General features: G+C 34.9%; 1 protein-coding gene across 1 annotated transcript in view; it reads right to left on the bottom strand.

Moving 5' to 3' along the window:
* The window catches only part of OMA1 (OMA1 zinc metallopeptidase), a 66,715-nt gene that overhangs the window by 40,999 nt on the left and 2,618 nt on the right, over positions 1-23,098 (bottom strand). The window contains exons 2-7 of the mRNA XM_008583942.1: positions 15,502-16,020; positions 13,219-13,447; positions 10,519-10,692; positions 10,323-10,430; positions 7,150-7,278; positions 3,714-3,788 (exon numbers count right to left, since the gene is read on the bottom strand). Coding sequence (XP_008582164.1) covers positions 3,714-3,788; positions 7,150-7,278; positions 10,323-10,430; positions 10,519-10,692; positions 13,219-13,447; positions 15,502-16,001 — 1,215 coding nt within the window. The 5' untranslated portion in view covers positions 16,002-16,020. The remainder of the gene's footprint in view (positions 1-3,713; positions 3,789-7,149; positions 7,279-10,322; positions 10,431-10,518; positions 10,693-13,218; positions 13,448-15,501; positions 16,021-23,098) is intronic.

Genomic DNA, 23,098 nt, shown 5'->3' with positions numbered 1-23,098 from the left:
ACAGCATATGAAACCCAAAGGAAGTAAGTAGAAAGAAATAATAAAGACAAGCACAATAACTAACATAATAGGAAACAAACATATAAGAGAGAAAAGAAGCAAAGCCAAAGATATTTTTTGAAAATATTAATAAAAGTTATAAAAGTCTAGCAAAAAAGACAAGATACAGATCACCAATATTAGGAACAGAGGAGACATTAAAAAGATATATATATATATGTATAATGCAGGTATCCTTCAGACATTAAAAATATAATAAGAGTATGGGCCGGCCTGGTGGTGCACTGGATAGTGCGCCGCTTGGGAAGCGCGGCGGCGCTCCCGGAAAGAAATAATAAAGACAAGCACAATAACTGACATAATAGGAAACAAACATATAAGAGAGAAAAGAAGCAAAGCCAAAGATATTTTTTGAAAATATTAATAAAAGTTATAAAAGTCTAGCAAAAAAGAAAAGATACAGATCACCAATATTAGGAACAGAGGAGACATTAAAAAGATATATATATATGTATAATGCAGGTATCCTTCAGACATTAAAAATATAATAAGAGTATATTAAAACAACTTTATGCCAATAATTTTAAAAATTTAAACCAAATACTTAGAAAAATAAAACTACAAAAACTGTCGCAAGAAATAGAAAAATACGAATAGTTCTATATCTATTAAAGAGAATGAATCCATAATTAAAGATAATCTCACAAAGAAATCTGTAGTACCATACAGCTTTATCCATGAATTCTCCAAACACTTAAAAAATAAATATCGCTAATTTTACACAACCTCTTCCTGAGGAAAAAAAAATACATTTTATGAAGCCATCATAACATTGTTACCAAAACCTGACAGGACATTATAAGAAAAGAAAGTTCCAGGCCACAATCTCCTATGAACATAGATACAAACATTCTAAATTAAACATTAACAAACCAATTCCAGCAATATATTAAAAGATAATATAATTAATGAAATTGGGTTTATTTCCAAAACTAAAAATTTGACAACAAAAAATCAGTGTAATTTGCTACATTAACAGATTAAAAGAGGAAAAGTATATAATCATCTCAATAGATGCAGAAAATGCATTTTACAAAATTTAATACTCATTATTCTTAAAAATCTCTTAGGATAGTGCGGCGGCGCTCCTGCCGAGGGTTCGGATCCCACATACAGACTGGTTCCGCTCACTGGCTGAGCGAGGTGTGGGCGCAACACCGAGGGTTGCGATTCCGTTGCCGGACACGAAAAAAAAAAAAAAATCTCTTAGGATATTAGAAATAGAAGGGAAACTCTTTCATCTGATCAAAGTATCTATAAAAAGCTTACAACAAACATCACAATTAATGGCAAAATACTGAATGCTAAGATCAGGAAGAAACAAAGTTGCCAACCATCAACTTTGAACTGAAGTTTCTGGCTACTGCAATAAGACAAAAAAAGAAAGTATACAGATTAGAAAGGAAGAAATACAGTTTGCTGGATTCACAGTCACGTAGAAAAATCAACCATATTTCTATATGCAAGAATTTATTTTTAAAATGACACTATCATAACATAAAAAAAATCAAACAGCAATATATCTAACAAAAGGTATGTAATTCCTACAAACAAAAACATGAAAATATCATTAAGAAAAATTAAAGAATATCTAAATAAATATACAAATATATTATATTAATGGATGGAAAGAATCAATATTGTAGACACTAGTCAACTGTCCCTAAATTGATATATAAATGCAATGTAATTCCAATTAAAATCCCAGGCATGTTTTTGTATGGGTATGTAATTTAATAAGCTGATTCTAAAATTTTAAAGGAAATTCAAAGGTCTAAGAATAGCTAACTCAATTTTATAGAACATTTTTGGAGGACAGAAGCTATCAGATATCAACACCTATCACAAAGCTACAGCAACTGTATGGTATTGACTGAAAGATAAACAACAGCCCAATGGAATAGAATAGTGAGTCAGAAACAGATCCCCATATAGAGTCCCACCTTTATGACAAAGAGTCACCGAAGTGAGATGAAGAAAAGATGACTCTTCAATAAATGGTGCTGAGTCTGTTAGTTACCCATACGGAAAAAAATTATCTTGACATCTTCCTTATATTATATATATAAATAATAAAACAATAGTTTCTTGGAAATAAAACAGGAATAATTTATTGAGATAGATGAAAATTTCTTAACAAGAACAGAGAATTCACTTAACATAAAGGGAAAATCGGACAGACTGTCATACATTAAAATTAGAAAACTCTTGAAACAGCCAATCTGTGGCCCCTTACTTGGAAACCTCTTAATACATACAGTCTGATCATTCACTTAATCCTACTTATTAACATCCAAAGAACTGCTTTTGCTTTTGTGAATGAGTAATATAAAATTAATTTATAAAATTAAATCCATAAAATCAATGAAAGACTCAAATAATAGTTATTTTTAATAAATTTAATAACCACTAGAAACTCAACAAAGGATCAAATAAAATTTGAATTTATTATGTTAAGTGGCATTGTTTTCACACATTTTTTTATTTTAAATTTTTATTTATTATTAGCATCTTCATTCTTACAATTTGTGATATTTCTTTATGCCCTTTGCCCTACCTAACACTTCCCAAACCCCGTCCCTCCTCTCCCCCCATCTCCCTTAGGTTTGTTCTCTCCTTCTGAAAGTTCAACATATTGTTGTGGTCTTTTCTTTCTCTCTTTCCTTCATTCCTTCTTTCTTCCCTCCTTACCTCCCCTCCTTCCTTCCCAGCAGCCAGTTATGAGTGAGAACATGTGGTATTTCTCTTTCTTTGTCTGGCTTATTTTACTTAACATAATTTTCTCCAGACTCATCCATGTTGCTGCAAATGGTAGAATTTCATTATTTTTTATGGCTGAGTAATATTCCATTGTGTATATATACCACGTTTTCCTTATCCAGTCATCCATCAATGTACACTTAGGTTGATTCTATATTTTAGCTATTGTAAATAGAGCTGCAATGTCTTCTCATTTTTAAAAACGCAGTTTTATTCCTAACCTTAAATTCTACTAATACTACTCAGTTATCACAGGTGATTAAAATAGCAGCCAGGTGTGAAGTGCCCTATTAAGTAGACAAGAACAAAGCCAACTTAAATAAACCTAAAGGCACAGAGCTCCTCACTGTTGTTAACAAAAAAAAAGTCATCTACTGTGACAAAAATAACCTGAATGGTCTGACCAGTTAGCTCACTTGGGAAAGTGTGGTGCTGGTAACACCAAGGTCATGAGTTCAGATCCCTGTACCAGCCAGCTGCCAAAAAAAACAAAAACACAACAAACAGGCAAATAACCTGAACGCATTACATAGCCATGTTTTTAAATTTCAATTAATATATTTCAAGTCTATAATCAAAAAGCTTATACATGCAAAAAATCTTTCCAATAATGGATTAAGACTTCTTTTATATAACTTGATAATTACTATAATCTTATGTATTCTCATGAATAATACAGCCTCATATATAGAAGGGAGTTAAATGAGTATCTTTAATTATGCATTCTTTCAAGGTCCATAATCTTCTCATTTCTACAGATTAATGGAAATTGTATAAAGGGTTAATACAGTCCAACTCTAATTCTCTGCCTATGCCTAAGACTATTTAAGACAACACACATTTATCTTTTACTATGTGAAGGATACTGTATTCCCAACTACTAACCACTTTACCTTTGCAGCAAGCAGTAGTCCAATTTTGTCAGCTTCAGCCTCCAATGTTCTATTGTACGGCCTATCAAACATATACTAAGAAAAAATAGTACAGAATAGCTCCATTTAGGCAATTTATTTCATGACAAAAGCAGTAACAAAATTTGATTTTTCTAAATTAATTTCATGGAGTATCTAGGATAAAATTTTACTCTCTATGATTAACATTTAAAGAACACCATCGTATAAAAACATAAACACTGCCTTTATTTCCTTCCTTAGAGATTAATACTTCAGGGCTGGCCAGTTAGCTCAGGTGGTTAGAGCACAGTGTTACAGCACCAAGGTCAACAAGGGTTCAGATCCCCACACTAGCCAGCTGCTGGGAAAAAAAAAGACCGTTGGTGATTAATACTTTAAAAATATGAAGAGAACAGAAAAAGTCATGCCTACAAATTTCTGGATAGTATCATAAGTAGTTACTTTTTTTTTTTTTGTCTTTTTTTATGACCGGTAAGGGGATCGCAACCCTTGGCGTGGTGTCGTCCGCACCGCACTCAGCCAGTGAGCGCACCGGCCATCCCTATATAGGATCCGAACCTGCAGCGGGAGCGCCGCTGCGCTCCCAGCACCGCAGCGCTCCCAGCGCCACACTCTCCCGAGTGCACCACAGGGTCGGCCCATAAGTAGTTACTTCTGTTTCTCCAATTATGGTGATGCAGTTTTCAAAGAAATTGAAAAAACATAGGTATATAATAGCCAGTGACACTACCAGAAGATTTATTTCAGTAAGAAAATAAACCGTATAGCAGAATGTTCTTTCTTTGATAAATTACCTTAATTTCCTGTTTCATTTCTAAGTATTGATTAGTTAGGAAAATGAAATTTTCTTCTAACTTAAATTAAAAAAAAAGATATCATAACTTTAATTTTCCTAATTACTTGTATTTATGTGAATGCTTTCCAGTTAAATTCTAATTTTCAGTAAATACTAAAACTTTGTAGAAGATGGATCAATAGGCAGGACTTTTGAGAAAAGACCAACTAATTGGTGAAGCGATTTTTCAAAGGTAGTTACATATCTGTGATGGCTAGAAATAATATAATCAATCTGATTCACAGTATGTGACCATTCGATTTGATTTTCTTCCTTCTCCATCACATCCGTTTAGGTTGATGAACCATATCATATAGTGTCTTCACCCTCTGTGAGTAATCTGTATGTACCCCATCAAGTCTGCTGATAGTATACTGATGAGAAACATCAGCTTTAAAAGGAGAGAAACTTGGGTTCAAGTCCAAATGCTGACACTTATTAACTGTTCACTCTGAACCAACTGTTTAACCCCTCTACACCCGGTAGCATCATATGTAAAACGGAGTTAGTAACAGTGCCAACCTCCTAGAATTGCAGAGGATTAAATGAACAAATAATAATAGCTCATATGTACTGAGTCCTCACATGGTGCCAGGTATTGTGTTAAATGGTTTAAATCAGTGGTTCTCAACCTGGTATGATTTTGTTGCCCAGGGACATTTGTAAATGTTTCAAGATATTTGTGATTGTCACAACCTGGGGTAAGAAGAACTACTACCATTTAGTAGGGAGAAGTCAGATATGCTACTAAACATCCTACAATGTACAGGACAATTCCCCACAACAAAGAATTATCCATTCCAAAATGTCAATAGTGCTGAAATTGAGAAATCCTGCCTTAAATGTATCATTCAATCATCACAACAAACGAATGAATGGCAAACGAATGTCAGCAATTCCCATTCCCTAATGACTTCACTATCAGTGCTCTCCTCTGATTTCCAATCACAGTGAGCAAGGCTTTCTAGAGAAAAAAGTACCTCCTTGTCACCAAAATTATTGACGGGCCTTGGATTAGGGAAAAAGAATTCAAACAGGGGTCATCCTTACTTTATTTTCAGTTCAATTACTGAATTGAAGAATTACACTGAAGTGGCAGGATTCATCAAATATTTTAAGAGAGAAACAGCTACAAGTTATCTTTCTTATGACCAAATCTTCTGATTCCATTAATGGAAAAAGCAATCTATAGATAGATGGGGAAAAACTACATTAACTCCTTTGACTTTCCAGCAGGTCAGTGACAGAAACAAAATTCAACATATGAGATTCTATAACATAAGTGTTAGGTTCTGCAAGGTGGAGAAGCGAGAGAGACCTGAGCCAGGCGCCATTTCAGCCAAAAAGCTTTACTCCACTAACACGGAGGGGAGACTGAGCCAGATCAGTTCCCCCAAACCAAGGAAAGCAGGAGGTTTATAAGACTTTTAGGGAGGGTTCTGACAGAGTAATGGGAAATTTCAAAATCAGTGGTATGCAAGGTGACACAGCCCTTGTGGTCCAATGTAACATCTGGTTGGTTAGGTCATAGGCATCTGAAGCATTCTTTCCAGCCCAGCTCAATTGCCTTAAGCTGGCCATGAGGCCTAATAGTAAGCAATAACCATTCTTTCTTTTTCTGTTTAAGAACCTTTACTTCTATATAAATGAAACCAAATGCTATGGTAATACCGAATAACATACTTAGTTATTCAATCTCAAAAGCAATTTGTCTCAAAGAATTTTGCACATTAGATTTAAACAGCACCCAGATGGCACTCTAATGGGTGCTCCACAAATCATTAAATAAACAAATAGCAGATTGTTCCTAAATAACCAGACCTCCCAGGACAAATATGTGAAGAAAGATGTAAAATAAAATAATTAATCATGGTTAACAAAGTAGTTATGAAGACTGCAAGACCTACTTTCAGGAGTGCAGTATTCTGAACAAAATGAGGGACTCAAATATTTGAAATTATTATTATTATACACAAGCACTAAAAACAAAAGTTAATAAATATCTATCTAGTATGACTGTTCTTTCAATATTTTTGAGGCAACATTAGTTTAACCTGAGGTGACAAGGAAGGGAAGGTGGTAAAGCAGCTTCATCCAACTCAGTATCCATTAAAGTTTAAAGGTTTTAAGAGTTCCTCATTAAAATGCAATTATTTGGGGGAGGGAAAGTCATTTAGTTAAAGCACCACAGTCAAAAGAAAAGGGTAAGTTTTCTCTCTGTAAAACTAATAACTATGGAAAAACATCATATTAGCCAAAAGTTGCCAAGCCTTTCTAATCCATCCATATCCATCATTTGGGAGACGTACCATTCCTTAATTATAATGCCCATATATAAGAATACAAGGGTATTTCACAAAGTTCAAGGAAAGATTTGTATTATCTTTTTAACTCTATTTTTCCATTAACTTTTTGAAGTACCCTCATATCCTCTAAAAATGAGAAAACATAAGACATTAAAAATTAGTACCCATATTTCATGATAAAATGTGAAAACATCTCTGGTATTTGTTGCTTTACAGTAATATTAAAATCCTCAGCATAGGCAATTATAAATTTAAGTTATCGTCTCAGACTTACCTCCTGCAATTTAGACTGTATCCACTGGCCCAAAAGTGCCAAACTATCTCGAGGACAAAGGGCCCAAATCATTGTGAGAAAAATCATACCAAGAAAATCCAAGAAATGAACCATGCTAGCCTTTTCTGCCTGAGAATAATCAAAATAATAAAAATCACATTTAATAAATTGAGACAATATATACTTACATTTTCTAGTTAATCACATTAAATAACGTATTATTTAATATGTAATCACATTAAATAATTACATGTGTTTAATTGACTGTCACCAACTAAGATGGAAAGCACTCTTCTTCTGTGTGCTCATCCTTTCCCTGTTTTTCCCCTTCCCTTGTTTACACTTAACCCATTCATTCATTTAACTAACATTTACTGAGCCATTTACTATTAGTCAGATACAATGACACGTTCATTAACCTACAATTTCTTATATTAACAAGTATAACAATCTTGTGAAATAGGTACAATTATTCTTATTTTATTTTATAGATAATGAAACTGAGATAGAAAGAGGTTAAAATAGTTGCCCAAATTCACACAGCAACAGGTATTAATAAAAGGACTGGGATTCAAACCCAGGCAGTTTCAGTTTCTAATACAGTCACTATGTCTTTTTAAAAATCAAATAAATCTGTTTATTATACTTATATTTTTGAATAAAGACTAAACACTACCTAACATATGAAGCAATTAAAACAAGGAACGATTCAGAAAAAGATTAGAAGTTTATTTTAAATAAAATCTTTTGGTCTTCATGACCTAATATATGAAGCATGATTCATATATACAACTCTGCAATTTTATAAGTCTAGTATTTCTCACCAGGAAATCGGGGTCTGTGAATTTTTGTATTGACTTATAGCAATAACCAAAAAAGTTTTTAAATAAAATCACTGTTTTGAGTAGTAACAGCTAAATATAAGTTTAATGCACTGGATTGTTCACTGTTCACCATTAAAGTTGATTAATAAATGTTAATGTAATGCTAATACTGATAATATAGCAGTTATTACTTGAATGTACGAAACAGCTGGAAACAAAAAACAATGACATAAAATACATATGTCCCTTGACAATATAGTATGCCCTCACAAAACACACTTTGCTTCATTATTAGAACTGTTGCGAAAAATAATTGTATAATTATTTTAACATGAAAAAGTGAAACTCAAAACGAGAATACATATGTCCCTTGACAATATAGTATGCCCTCACAAAACACACTTTGCTTCATTATAAGAACTGTTGCGAAAAATAATTGTATAATTATTTTAACATGAAAAAGTGAAACTCAAAACGATGAAGTCATTATAGAAGAGAAAGTCTCTGTTACTAATTGTTAAAGGATATAATTGCTATTATACAGTCTTAGAAAAACAAGAAATAGAAGAAAAATTTGTGTGTATTTGTGGAAGAAAACAACATAAAAGACTAGATCAAATCTAAACTGAGACTCCCAAAAGAGAAAATATTGTGCTGATAATATTTAAGACCTCTGCCAAAGAAATATTAATAACTAATTTCTATTTTTAAGGTTTGCTATTCACCTTTTTATATCTCATCTAATTATTGTTCTTTTTTTTGTTTTTTTTGTCTTTTTTGTCTTTTTCCGTGTCCGGCAATGGATCGCAACCTTCAGTGTTGCCCCCGTACCGGACCGGGGACCGGAAACGGGATCGCAACCCTCGGTGTTGCTCCCACGCCTCGCTCAGCCAGTGAGCGGTAACCGGTCTGTACGTGGGATCCGAACCCTCGGGTGGGAGCGCTGCCGCGCTTCCCAAGCGGCGCACTATCCAGTGCGCCACCGGGCCGGCCCTAATTATTGTTCTTACACTGATAGAGATGACAATATAATGAATATGAGGAATTGAACTAGATGCCAGAAAAACAAATGTATTGAATAGTAACACCATTTAAATGCTAAAATGGCCAAAATTGATTTCAAAGTTATGAAGCCATTACATGAACTATATTAGAATGCATATAACATCTCTATTTCAACTGCTTAGATTTATTCTTGTATATATGTTTAAGAAAAATATGTTTAAAATTTTCTTGTTAACTCAGAAGAAATAAAGGAGATAATTACTATTAGTGCTTCAGAAGAGCACAACTTTGGTCTACCTCATCTTATTAACACTCTAAGGAATAGGTAGAATTGGAGATGACTTTTAGAAGTATTATAAACATTGTTTCTATTTAAAATTAATATTACTTTAATTCATGATTTAGCATTTCACAATCCTTTCACTATTAACCTTCCTGCTTTCCTTTAAAGAAAATACACTTCTCTAATTATGTGGACAAAAGAGCCATTCATTATTTTTAATGAATGACACTAAAAAAATGAGCAAAACTAATATATATTATTTTCCTGGACTCACACCAAGTCAAATAGACGTGTAACCACAGGAGCATAAATCAGCCTGAATTCTATGATCTATAAGAAATGTACTGCCAACAACCAGGTAACTGTAGTAAAAGGAAGAAATGCAGGACTTGTGTAAAGAAGACCTGGTTAAAGTCCCAATTCTGCCACTCTGCCACGTTAGGTATTTAGTTTTTTTAAACATTAGTTTCCTCATATATAAAACAAGGATAATAAACACGTACCTCATGAGGTATTAAAATTATGAATGGGAAGGCACATATTAAAAAGCTCAGTAAGCTGTAAAATGGCAAGGTATCATTATTATTATGCATTAATTATATATGTCATATCATTCTAGATATTTTCAAAGATGTTCCAAGCTATCCTGAGAATGAATAAAAAAGAAAACTGATTTATCCACTTAAATAGTAATATCACTTTCCTACAATTAATTTTCTGACTAGATTACAAGTATGTTAATAATTATGGCAAATTTAAAATCTAATTTGAAATAATTAGAGGCTGAGAATAATTACTTTTTAGCAAAAGAGAAAGTTGATAAAAATAGTATTTAAGAGAAACTAATTATTCAGTATCAAATACTAAAGACTATAAAAATTCTCAAAATTAGCTTACCACATCTTTTTTCAGGTAACAGAATAAGGCAATTACTAAAAACTAAACTTCCATCATTCAAAAAGAAAAAAAAAAAACCTGAAAAAATTCAGTTTCTTAAAAGATTTAACTTGCTAACTTCAAAGCAATATTTCAACAACTGAATATTCATTTTGGGTACTTACAGCATGCCCAAGTACTACATGTGCTATTTCATGGCCCAGAAGGAAGGAAAGTTGATGAATATCAGTCACACTATTTAAAAGCCCAGTGAAAATAAACATTTGTCCATTCTGAAGTATAAAAAAATAAGGTAAGCAATTAGAACTCCATAAAAAAATAAGGATAACAATAAAAATGTGTTTGAGAATATTTACTTACTGGAAATACAAAGGCATTTATATCTGGGGAATCAACCACATGAATAATCCAATTGACCTCAGAGATCCCTGGGATATCTTTATTGCATTCAATTAGATGATAAACTACTTTTTTAGCAGTCAGGTATCGGTCATCTTTCTCAGTTAACATATCATTTTTAAATTCTTCCATCCACTGAAAAATTTAAAAGAAAATATCCTTTATTTTAAAAGAGTTTTAGCTCTACAAAATGTTTTTACATTGCTTCATGGAGAGTTAGATGACTACTTATTGTTGAACATTTTAATTATGTAAAAATATGCATATATTAAACACTCAAATTTCTTAAATTTGAATTATTCACACAAAGGCAATGTGGTTTCTCACAAAGGAATAAATTCTAGTACTAAGAGTTTTTTATATAAATGGGTTGAAATCAAAATTTCACTTTTCTATTAACCTACAGACAAATAAGATGCTAAAATATTATATCTACTTTCCTGAGTATTCTGGAAAACAAAACACTGCCTAGAGAACATAAAGATCTCATGTAAGAAACTAAAATACAAAAGAAAATTACTTTTATTACCCGCTGAATAGAAAAACACCCTACATTTAGTAAAATTAAACTTCTACCAAAAAAAGACATTTCATTCATTTTAAAGTGTTTTATTCACACAGAGTAAAAGGAAATTACTGAAATCTCAGAATTAATGGGCATATCATTTTCTCTACATGATGCTGATTAAGACTAGCCACCATATGAAGACACTTCTGAAGCTATATTCATGAGAGATCCTTTCAAGTATACTGAGAAAATTAAGAATGTTCTGAAAATATGACTTTAATTCCCATAAAATGTACTACTCCTTTCTTTTAAGAATCAACAAGATGGTAACCTCCTTCTTTGAGAAGCATTAAAGATTTAACTATCTTCACGATTTTATAGAACATGAATTTAAAAGTCTTTATATCAATTAGCATTTTTAAAAAGCATAACTCACCAATGTAAACAGCCTGAAATAAACCAAAAAATCCCACTATTTATTAACCCTTCTGAAGTAGATAAAACAAGATGATATGTAATTATACCACTTTATAACACCCATATAAGAACATGTGTTTGAATGTGAACAAAGATAAAGAAAGAAAAGAAATGACAAACACGGTAATACTTTGAGCATTCAGAAGGAGAGAACAGAACTGTGGTTATTAGAGGGAGGGGAGGGGGGGAAACAGGGAGAAATCAGTTAATGGACACAAAGAATGAGTATGTTTTGTAATGACGAATATGCCAACTATCCTGATTTGACCATCACATGTACACAAATGCTGACAGTCATCTCTGTACTGCCCAAATATGTATAATCAATTATGTATCGATAAAAAAAAGGTGTTTGAATTTTCATACCAAGCAGGTATTACATTTGTAGCTTAAACAATGAAAAAAAAGTGTATCTATATCTATAGCTATAAAAACATACGTATACATACACATAATTTTTGAAAAATTTCTTAGCAATAGAAATAGTAAAAGATGAGCTAATTTAATACTAGGCCTGTCTCAATCTTTCCAGAACACTTTCCTCAAACTTGCCTCTGACTAAATTAAATTCTAAGAAAAATCACAAATCACTGTGTATACTCTACAATAAGAGATTGGTCTTATTTTGATTAAGAACAATTTTTATAGTGAAAAACCACTGTTTTGAAATAAAAAGATATAAAGATCTAACCAAGTCAAAGCTGTCAAGTGAAGATATGAGACATCAATTCAATGAATATTAATTGAGCACATACCACGTATGTGCTGTGCACTGGAGACAGGATGATCTTGTGCTCAAGGAACTCACTAGGGTACAAAATGTTTAACTACCTTAGTTATTATACTTTCCAAGGAGTTAAGAGTTCTGAATTCCAACATTATTTTGTATTCAAAACATATAATAAATTGCCAACCTTGATATTTGGAAAAAACTATCTTATTCTACTTGACTTTCCAGGTATAAAAATTCTGACCACATATCTATTTAGCCAATAAATATATTCTAAGCACACTTTGCACACTGTGCTGGTACTTAAGATAAAACAATAAACAAAACAGAAAAGATCTCTGCCTCCATAGAGCTTAGTCTAACAAGAGAAACAGACCAGCAAATAAATAATTATGCACCTTCATGTAAGTGCTTTGAAGGAAAAGTACAATTTCAAACGGGGGAAAAAAAAACACTAGAAGACCTAACCCCAGCATAGCAAAGCACTAGGCACAATCGCAAACAAAATGGTTTATATTCAGTCTGTACGAAGGATGCACCCTAGCCGGGGGAAAAAAAAACACTAGAAGACCTAACCCCAGCATAGCAAAACACTAGGCACAATCGCAAACAAAATGGTTTATATTCAGTCTGTACGAAGGATGCACCCTAGCATCTGATCTAGTCACCCTGACCAACCCAGTCTGAATAATCAAGGAAGGCTTTTCTGAGAAAGTGACATTTAAGGTGACATATGCTAAGCAAGAGTTAGCTGGGTGAATGGGAGGAAAAGCAACATAGGCAGTAGGAATTCTAAGTGCGAAAGGTCTAAGGCCTTTTGGTAAAAAATGCTAATTTCATATCAAAGACTAAACTTAAAAAGCAGTGCATCTTTTGTATTTAAGAAACTTTCCTGCTTTGAGTGTTATATAAAGCAATCTAATTAAAAACAATTCTTACTACTTACTGCTTCATATTCCAGTTCTGATAAAAGTCTGAAATGCTCTTTCCCCAATAATAGTAGCTTGCTCCTTCCTGTGACTGGACTCACTTCCAGGTGAGTAAAATAAAACACTATGAATAGCAATCCAAAACTACTCAAACCAAGGAATAACTTCCATTTATTTTTCTTTACACTTTCTTTAAATAGTTCCTTCTTGTTAGGAGGAAGTGCCTGCCACCATTTCCTTATGCCCCTAGAGCAAAAAGAAAAATTTGAAGTTCTGATAATCACAGCAGCACATATCAACTTATCACCAAAACTCAAAAGTATATGCTAGAATTTTATGTCATCAAACATTTGAATTTTTATATTTCTCTGTACAGATGACTTTTTAATTTATAAAATTCTTGGCTAAATGATCAAAAAGTAATCAACTATGTAAGCTACGTTTAAAAATTCTAATGCTCATTTGAATCTTCTTCTTTAGCTATTTTAAGGATAAATACTAAATGAGCTATTTTACAACTACCACTAGTTAACATATATCAACTATGCAAAGTACTCTTCTAATCTTACACATATGCCATCTCATTTAATCCTCATCATAAACCTGTTACAGAACAAAATATTGAGACAGAGAAGTTAAGCAATTTGTCCAAGGTCATAGAGGTATTAAGAGGAAAACCAGACAATGAAGGCAATGACATTCCAGTCTGACCACTTAACCACTTAATAGGGATAAAATGCCCAAATGAACATCTGAGGGGTTATAGTACAATAAATCTATACCTTTAGCCACTATTCTTCCCACTGCTTCTCAGACTTCTGGCACAATCTGCCAGTGCTTCGGCGTGGTGAAAGGGAAACTACCTCAGCATTGATTTTGGAAATAAATAGTGCTCAACAGTACAAACTCCACTATCTTCTAGAACATGAAAAAGGAGAGGTAGTAAGAAGATCATAAGCAATGTAAATATGGAAATGGGAGATTTTATAGATAGCATCTGAGGAGGTCCAATTTTTACCAGGCAACAATACTCTATACTACTTAGCAGGGTTCACAAACATCTTGACAAAAGCAATGTTTTCATTACTGGGACAAGAATTTTTCCTCGTGAGTTCATCTGTAAAATCACAACAAAAACTTAACATATATATATCATTCTCATAAAAAAAGTTTATTTCACAAAATAACTTAAAATCATCTTAGGTTTGTTAAGTGACATACCTGAAATACCCTTAGACAAAGTGTTTCAATCTGAAGGGACATAAACCAAACTGTGAAGGATAATATGACATTACATTTATTTTAAATGTATGCAAGACATACTGTAAAAGAAAATTTTAGGTAATTTACAATAGTAACAACAACAAAAAAGTTAAAAATAAATAAATGATTTAAAAAGATTAGTACACATTAGAAATCAGAAGGAGCTATTATCCCAAGGACCTGGGGTGAGTTCATTACTTAATCTGAGAGCCAATATAGTTGTATATTTTCTGGGTCTCAAAAAAAGAGAAAAAAATTACATAAATTACAGAGTAGAAGTTCTCAATTTTTGAGAGAAAGCAAATTGGGTTAGATAGTATGGAAGTAAGAAGAAGGCAAAAAGGAACTTTATAGTTATCAAACTATGAGGAGACAGTGATTATTTCTTCAATCTTCATGAAACAAATAAGAAAAAAAAGGGTTAGCTGTAAAAATATTACTTATTATAAAGGACCACCACAATAAAGATGTGCTGGAAATAGAATAGAAAAATAAATAAGTAAATATTACTGGTTTAAGAGTTAACTTGTCTATAAGTGAGCCCAATCTATATAAGGAAAGTTCCTCAGTTTCATGACTTGCCACCTCAGATTCCACAAACGGAATCTGAGTAAGTACTGTTCTTACACACTCAGAACAGTACTTACTAAAAAGGAATATTAGTAAGTACTGTTCTTACACATGGGTTATAACCAACACTTCTGATTCTTCTTATTATCATAAGTATAAAATCTTTTTAAAAATGTCTATATAATATGTAAGAATAACTTTTTAAAGATCACATTTCTATACCACAAATTAATATACAGTAAATTGTTTCAAGATTATTAAATCATACATAACAAAATTAGGTAGGACCTACAGTTTAGAAACTTAATTTTGAGTTAAATGGGGTGGGAAGCAGATCTAACATGTTTAAGTATAGTTTTACAAACACAAAAGATTAACTGACTTTTAGAAGTTAGTACAAGTTAATATAAAATGTTAATGCAAAAAATTAATGAAATACAAAATTTATTTTTTAAAATGTATTTTACCTGCCTACGATGATTGCAAGTAGCTTCTGCACTGGTTTAAGAATGATCAGTAAGAGAGGAACCGGAGCAGCTTGAAACCGGGGAGAAGTGTGGAAATTCCTTACAGCTCTTAATGGAGGATAGCTTAGAGGGCACAATACTGAAAGAGCAGGAACTACTAGAACTTCTTTTATCAGTAGCTGTCTTGAAAAAGACTCATTCCATGCAGCACATTTGCGGGTGATCATCCAAATTTCCTTACTTTTCGTACTTGAGAGGCATCCTGTTCTTTTGTTACTAAAAGTCCTATAGAAATGAAAGTTTCCAGGCAGAAAAGCCAACCTATTACACTGATTTACTCCCAGTCCTTGATATGTATTTACTATATGATTAATTTGTACTTGAGGACAGTCCAGCGAGGTTACTGCTAGTGTGTTACATTTTCTCCAGTTGGCCAGTGAATTAAATCGGAAGAAAACACAGTTTCTAATAGCAAGCTGCAGTCCACAGATGAAGCTCATCTTTCTTTTGCTTGATTATCTAGAACACAAAAAACAGACTATAAATATCTGTGGAAAACATTTATTTACAAAACTGGGATATAACACTTATGCAATAGGTGTATCAGTTGTTCTGCCTTTAACACAACTCAGATTAAATTACCCTGAGTTTCTACTCATCGCCCCTACAGCAATACCTTTCAGCAATACAAACCAGAGGAATATATAATATTACTTTTACTGTACAATGTGTACTTTGGAAACTTGAATTTTTTCATTTCATTTTTTAATTTTAGTTAGGGAACAGCCTACTTTTATTTTAACAGCAAATTATTTGGGAAATAAGAAATAGATTATATAAAAACAATAGTAAAATTATATCAGTAGACAGTAAGTGGGGGAATAAGCGTGTAATGAAATAGTAAAATCTAACATAAGATACACTGGACATTAGGCAGTGAAAGACAGTGATCCCTGAGAGATGGGAAACAAACAGGACGTGACCTATAACTGCCCTAGCTTACTGCCTGGGGAGAGTTTCCAGGCCACATTGTAGACAAGGTAAATCTAAGTAGAGCCCAACAGTCTCCCTAAATTGAACAGATGAAGCTGGAAGTTCAAACAGACCAAGGTAGCTAGAGCTCACAGGACAGAGTACAAGAGAAGAGAGTACAGAGAAGACAGAACTGCACAGAGAAAGAACTCAAGAACTCCAGAGATCTGCAGAGAATCTCCCTCTCATATTCAACTGAGTCCTATGAGGGCATATGTGTTTAAAAAAAGCGGGGAGGGGGGCTCACATAGGGCAGCGTATAGTGTCTATTCCCACCCATCAAAGTGGAAAACATAATTCACGGACACTGGGTATAGTACTCAGAAGGGTTTTGGCTCAGTCTTAAGAGAAAAATTAATCCTAGACTGGAAGCTGCTCTGGCCCCACCTAACAAAGATTAAAAGCAACATCCAAAAAGATCATATTTCTGAGTAACAACTGCATCACAGAAAAAAAGCTCAGGAACAGTTCTAAGAATACAAAATTATCCAGCACTTAACAGGGCACAATTTAAATTTACAATTTAAGATTACCAGAAGTGCAAGAAACAGGATATGTGATCCATAATTAGGAGAAATATCAATCAATAGAAAGTAACTTCTAACAAACTAATGACAGCATTAGTGTAACCGACAGACCAGGCTCGGCTTGCTCTCTCGCACTAAACAAACGACTCGAAAGTCCAAAAGTTGGTGCAAGGATTGGAAGGTTTATTTAGATTACTGGTACTCAACTAAATTTCTAACCAAGCAAGCAAACAGAGAAAAGAGAAACAGCGGGGTCCACTTTATCCTAGTCCCAATCGGTGGGGCCACCTATTCCACTGACATAATAAATGATAAAAGCAGTTCTCCCCACTGCTGTTGGCTCAAAGAAGAAAAGTACTGCCTAGATTTAAATCCGAAAAACAAAGCATAGCCAGGAGCCCTCCAGCGTGCACCTATATCAAACAGCAGGTGAGGGCTCGGAAAATCAGAGAAAGGTAAAGAAGGGAAGGAGAAAGGGAGAGTAAAAGAGAGTAAAGCTTTGTCTTAAAGAAGAAAAGGGAAGCAAAAAGGAGAGTAAAAGAGAATAAAGCATTGTCTTGTCAGAATTTATGCTGGAGGCTCCAGGAGAGATTTACCAGCAACAGAGACATGGGAGAAAAATAGTCCCAGAGGCCACTTGCGTCTTGCAGCTAGTCTTCTCTGGTGCCCAAGGCTTTCCAATTTTCACTGGTGCAGTTATTAGAGCAGCACCTGTGCTGCAAGAGGAAAATACCAGGGCCATTCCCAGCACCCAGAGTCCCCTTACCTCCTGGCTTGTACCGAATTAGGCCCTTGGATCACAGAAATGAACAATGCACCCAGCAGTAAAGCAAACAGCACTTCACTAAAAGAGAGGATAGACTTATGCATAAGGGAGGTAGCTACAGTAAAGCTAGCCTCCTTGGATCACAGAAATGAACAATGCACCCAGCAGTAAAGCAAACAACACTTCACTAAAAGAGAGGATAGACTTATGCATAAGGGAGGTAGCTACAGTAAAGCTAGCCTTCCAGGGGAGCTGTTCAGGGTTTTTCATAGGGAAAGGAGTTAAGGGATACAGGGCAGCATCACTGAACGTGGTCCATTCTGTTCTTCCTGGTTGTGTCATGGGTGCATGCTCAGTTAGGGCTTTAGTCCTTGCATCTGCTCTCTGGTCCAAGATGGTGGTGGTGTTCAATATCCTCACCCCAGGAAAGTCATTGTAGCAGTCACCTTGAAGCATTGTGCACATTCAGGAATTCCTAAAGGGGTCTTAAGGTTAATCTGTAACTTAATTTTTACAATTACAGTAAACAAGCCTTGGGGAGGGGTTTTGCAACTCTGTGAATATCTGTTCCCCTCTTATCTCAATTTATTTTATCAGGGCGGGTCATGGGGTAATTATGTGCTGGGTGGGACAGGGAGTCTCATGACTGAGGAGTAGAAAAGTAACAGAGTGTCCTCTGCAGGGAAAATTGAGTTGGTTTGGTTCACAGGCCTGACCTTACTCTGTTTTTCATAACTACATTCCACATGTTTAAAAGCTACAGGAAATTTGAGCATCTTATATAGAAACATGGAATATATTTCTGAAAAACACCTACACTGAACTTTTAGACAAGAAAACTACAATATCTGAGATGAAAAATACACTGAATGAGACTAATAGCAGATTAGACATAGTAGAAATCAAGACTTGTGACCTTGAAGACAACATTGAAAATAAAATGCAGAAAGAAAATAGACTGAAAAAAAGTGCACAGAGCATCAATGAGGTGTGGGATAACTGTAAGCCGCCTAATATCTGTATAACTGGTGTCCCTGAAAAGGGAGGGAGAGTAGTAGACCAAAAAAAAAAAAAAAACTTGAAATAATGACCCCAAATTTTCCAAACTTAATGAAAACTATAAACCCACAAATCCAAAAAGTTTAATGAACCCCACACAGAAGAAACACAAAGGAAACAACTGTAAGGCACATCATTATTCCTTAAAACCAGGAAACAGGAAATCTTAAATTTGACATCTTAGATTAAATGAATAAATTTTTTGAAAAACACAAACTATCGGGGCCGGCCTGTGGCTCACTCGGGAGAGTGCTGTGCTGATAACACCAAGGCCACGGGTTCGGATCCCATATAGGGATGGTCAGTTAGCTCAATGGCTGAGTGTGGTGCTGATAACACCAAGTCAAGGGTTGAGATCCCCTTACCGGTCATCTTTAAAAACAAAAAAAACAAAAAAAAAACACAAACTACCATAGCTCACTCAAGAAGAAATAAATAACCCAAAGAGCCCTATACCTATTTTTGAAATTGAATCTGTAGTTTAAAACCTTCCCACAAAGAAAGTTCCAGACCCAAAGGGCTTCACTGGAAAATTCTACCAAATATTTAAAGAATTATTACAATCCTACAAAAACTCTAATAAGAAACTGAAAAGGGGGGCCAACCCGGTGGCGCACTGCTATAGTGCGCCGCTTGGGAGCGCGGCGGCGCTCCCGCCGAGGGTTCGGATCCCACATACAGACCGTTCCCGCTCACTGGCTGAGCGAGGGGCGGGCGCAGCACCAAGGGTTGCAGTCCCGTTGCCGGTCCCGGTCCGGTACGGGCACGACACTGAGGGTTGCGGTCCGTTGCCGGACACGAAAAAAGACAAAAAAAAAAAAAAAGTTATTTTAGGGCCGGCCCGTGGCTCACTCGGGAGAGTGCGGTGCTGATAACACCAAGGCCACGGGTTCGGATCCCACATAGGGATGGCCGGTTCGCTCACTGGCTGAGCGTGGTGCTGACAACACCAAGTCAAGGGTTAAGATCCCCTTACCGGTCATCTTTTGGAAAAAAAAAAAAAAAAAAAAAAGTTATTTTAGGGCCGGCCCGTGGCTCACTCGGGAGAGTGCGGTGCTGATAACACCAAGGCCACGGGTTCGGATCCCACATAGGGATGGCCGGTTCGCTCACTGGCTGAGCGTGGTGCTGACAACACCAAGTCAAGGGTTAAGATCCCCTTACCGGTCATCTTTTGGAAAAAAAAAAAAAAAAAGAAACTGAAAAGGAAGGAACAGTTTGCAATTCATTCCATAAGACCAGCATTACCCTGCTACCAAAGTCAGAAAATTATATTACAATAAGACTATAAAGTAACATCCCTCATAAATCTAGATACAAAAATTCTTAACAAATTTTTAGAAAATCTAGCTCAAGTATAAAAAGGGTAATAGCTCATTATCAACAAGTTAGGCTCATCCCAGGAATGCAAAGTTGGTTAAACATTCATAAATCAATTAATGTAATTCACCCTATTAACAGACTGAAAAAGATGTTAACACCACATGATCATCTCAATAGACAGAAAAAGCATTTAGTAAAATCCAAAATTCATCCCTAATAAAAACTCCCAGTAAACTAGGAATAAAAGACATCTACCAAAAACCTATAGCCAACAGCACATTTAATGGTGAAAGACTATACTTTCTTCCTAAGATCAGAAACAAGGCAAGAATGTCCACTCTCATTATTCAACATTGTACTGGGGGTCCTTGTGAAGGTGAGAAGGGTGCTAAGGGGGAAAGGGGAAAACAGGGAAAAGGGGGAAAAGACGGGGAGGAAGAGAAGAGGGAGAAAAGAAAGAAATGGCATCCAGACTAGAAATAAAAAAGTAAAACTGTATTTTTAGATAATATGATTATCTATATAGAAAAGCCAATAAAATTTACAAAAAAGCTACTAGAATAAGTGAGTTTAGTAAGGTGGCAAGATAGAAGATCAATATACAAAAAAACCCTGTATTTCTGTACACTAGCAAGTGATAAAAAGCCAGACCCCTCCCCCCAAAAAGAACATACTCTATGATTCCAGATCTATAATACAAACTGCAGAAAAGACAAACTAATCTATAGTAAAAGAGAGGTCAGTGACTGCCTGAGGATGAGTAGATAAAAACAGGCAGGGGAAGGGATTACAAAGAGTTGGGGGTAATGACTATGTTCACTACCTTGACTGTAATGCTGGATTCACAGATGTACACATATGTCAAAATTTATACTCTACATTTTAAACATAACATTTGAATATTTTATGTTTACTGGAACCAACTGAGGGTTCCTTCTATACATTACAAAGCCAAATTTACCAATTCTCAAAAGTGAATCAGTTTCAGAAGATATGATTATTTTCAGTGACTTTAGAATCCAAAAGATCTCAGCCCATATTAGTCATTTCAATTCCATCTCCTTAATGGAAGCCCTTCCGTGGCTCTGTGACCTTACGGTGTTGATTACTACCCACCCTCTAATCTCTGTGTCTTATTTCACTACCAACCCCTCCTCCTCCAGTTTATCCCCCAAACTAGAGCTTTTCTAAAATGCAGATCAGACAACGGAATCCTACCCCACAATTTACAAAAAATCCTAACCTGCAAAATAGTATGCAGTCATTTAAAAGATGGAGATCTGTGTCATGACAAAGAGACAGGCAAATTTTAAAAATAATAATAAATGCTACTTGCAAGAACTCTGTATAACAGGGGTAGCAAACTCAAATGTCTAAAGAGGCACTGTGCAACAGAACATTCTGCAATGATATAAATGTTCTGTATCTGCACTATTTAATACAATAGCCCCCCTACATGTGGCTTCTGAGCACTTGGAAAGAGGCTGGTATATATGAGAAACAGGATTTTTAATTAACTTAATTTTAATTAATTTAAAGTTAAATGGCCATATGTGACTAGTGGCTACTATACTGGACAGTGCAGGTTTGTAGACTCCAGTCAGGTGAGTATCAGCAAAGCCACGCTGATGTGAACACAGATTCACACCCATCTATCTAAAGGAGTGCAACAAATATAATTTGAGCTTAATGTGGCCAAATGTTTCAAAACTTTCAAGGAAAGCCAGAAATTCAGATTTTATGTGAAATTAATTTTAAAATGTTGACAACCTATTCAAAAAGAATTTTTTTAACCTCCTTGACCAGACATTGACAAATTCCATTCAGTTTTTGACCTCTGAATTGTATATTATTCATTGTGCAAATATTTAATGCCCACTACATGCTAGACAGCACTCTGGGTGCTAGGGATACTGCAGAGAACAAAACAGACAAAAATCTCCGCCCAGTGTGAAAAAAATATTAACAATAATATATGCTAGCATATACAAAAGGAAGATAAACCAAACTACACATAATGATTATTTTGGGTGGCAAGATAGTAGTTATGAGGGATTATTAGTATTTCCATCTTATGTACTGCTGTACAGTTTAAATTTTTACAGGATGTATTGCTTTTGTAAGACTTTTTGCAAAAACCATTATTGTCATTTTCATTGGTTTTCTATCAGCTTCAATAAACTCCTTCATATGGCAGACCAGGCCCTCCTACTACTCCTCCAGGCACCTTACCCAACACTCCTTCACTCCATTCCTAAACTCCAGACCCCCTGATTTACTTACACCCCTCAGAAAAAGAAAGCTCTAATCTCTATGCCTATGCACATGTTTACACTGCTAAGCTCTGCTCATAAGACAAGCAATCCCTCGATTGTGTGAAAATTTTGTATTCTGATACTGAAGGTATCAGCAAAACCCCAAGTATTATATGTATATAACTAAACCATTATTGCTGGAGTGAGCAGGACTGAAGCCATGTTGGGACCTAAACTCGCATGGGCTGTAGGCAAATTTTAGAAAGTTTTTTTCTTGGCATGCATTTCTATGAGTTCCCTGTTTTCTCATGGTTAGTTGATATTTTGAATCTTGGTTAGGGGGCAAGATGACATTATTTACGTGAATGTAAAGCTGTTTTCCACCCATCCCAGAGCTGCAGGTTTGTTTGTACTATCCAGACACTGGGAAACCAAGAAAGACATCAATAAAGCTATGCTGATTCCACCCCTCCAGTAGGACCCTGAGATAACAGCAAGGACAGGAGCAGAAACCAGAGGGATTCTTGGTGAGACTTTGCACTGCATGAAGCCCCTCCCTCCTGCTTTTCATTTCCCACATTCCCACGTTTCATTCCCTTGCCCCCCCCCCCCCCCCCCCCCCCCCCCCCCCCCCA

The sequence above is a fragment of the Galeopterus variegatus genome, unplaced genomic scaffold (genome assembly GCF_000696425.1).
Source record: "Galeopterus variegatus unplaced genomic scaffold, G_variegatus-3.0.2 Scaffold3087, whole genome shotgun sequence".
In the NCBI taxonomy this organism is placed as follows: domain Eukaryota; kingdom Metazoa; phylum Chordata; class Mammalia; order Dermoptera; family Cynocephalidae; genus Galeopterus; species Galeopterus variegatus.
This window is presented reverse-complemented; position numbering and strand designations above follow the sequence as displayed.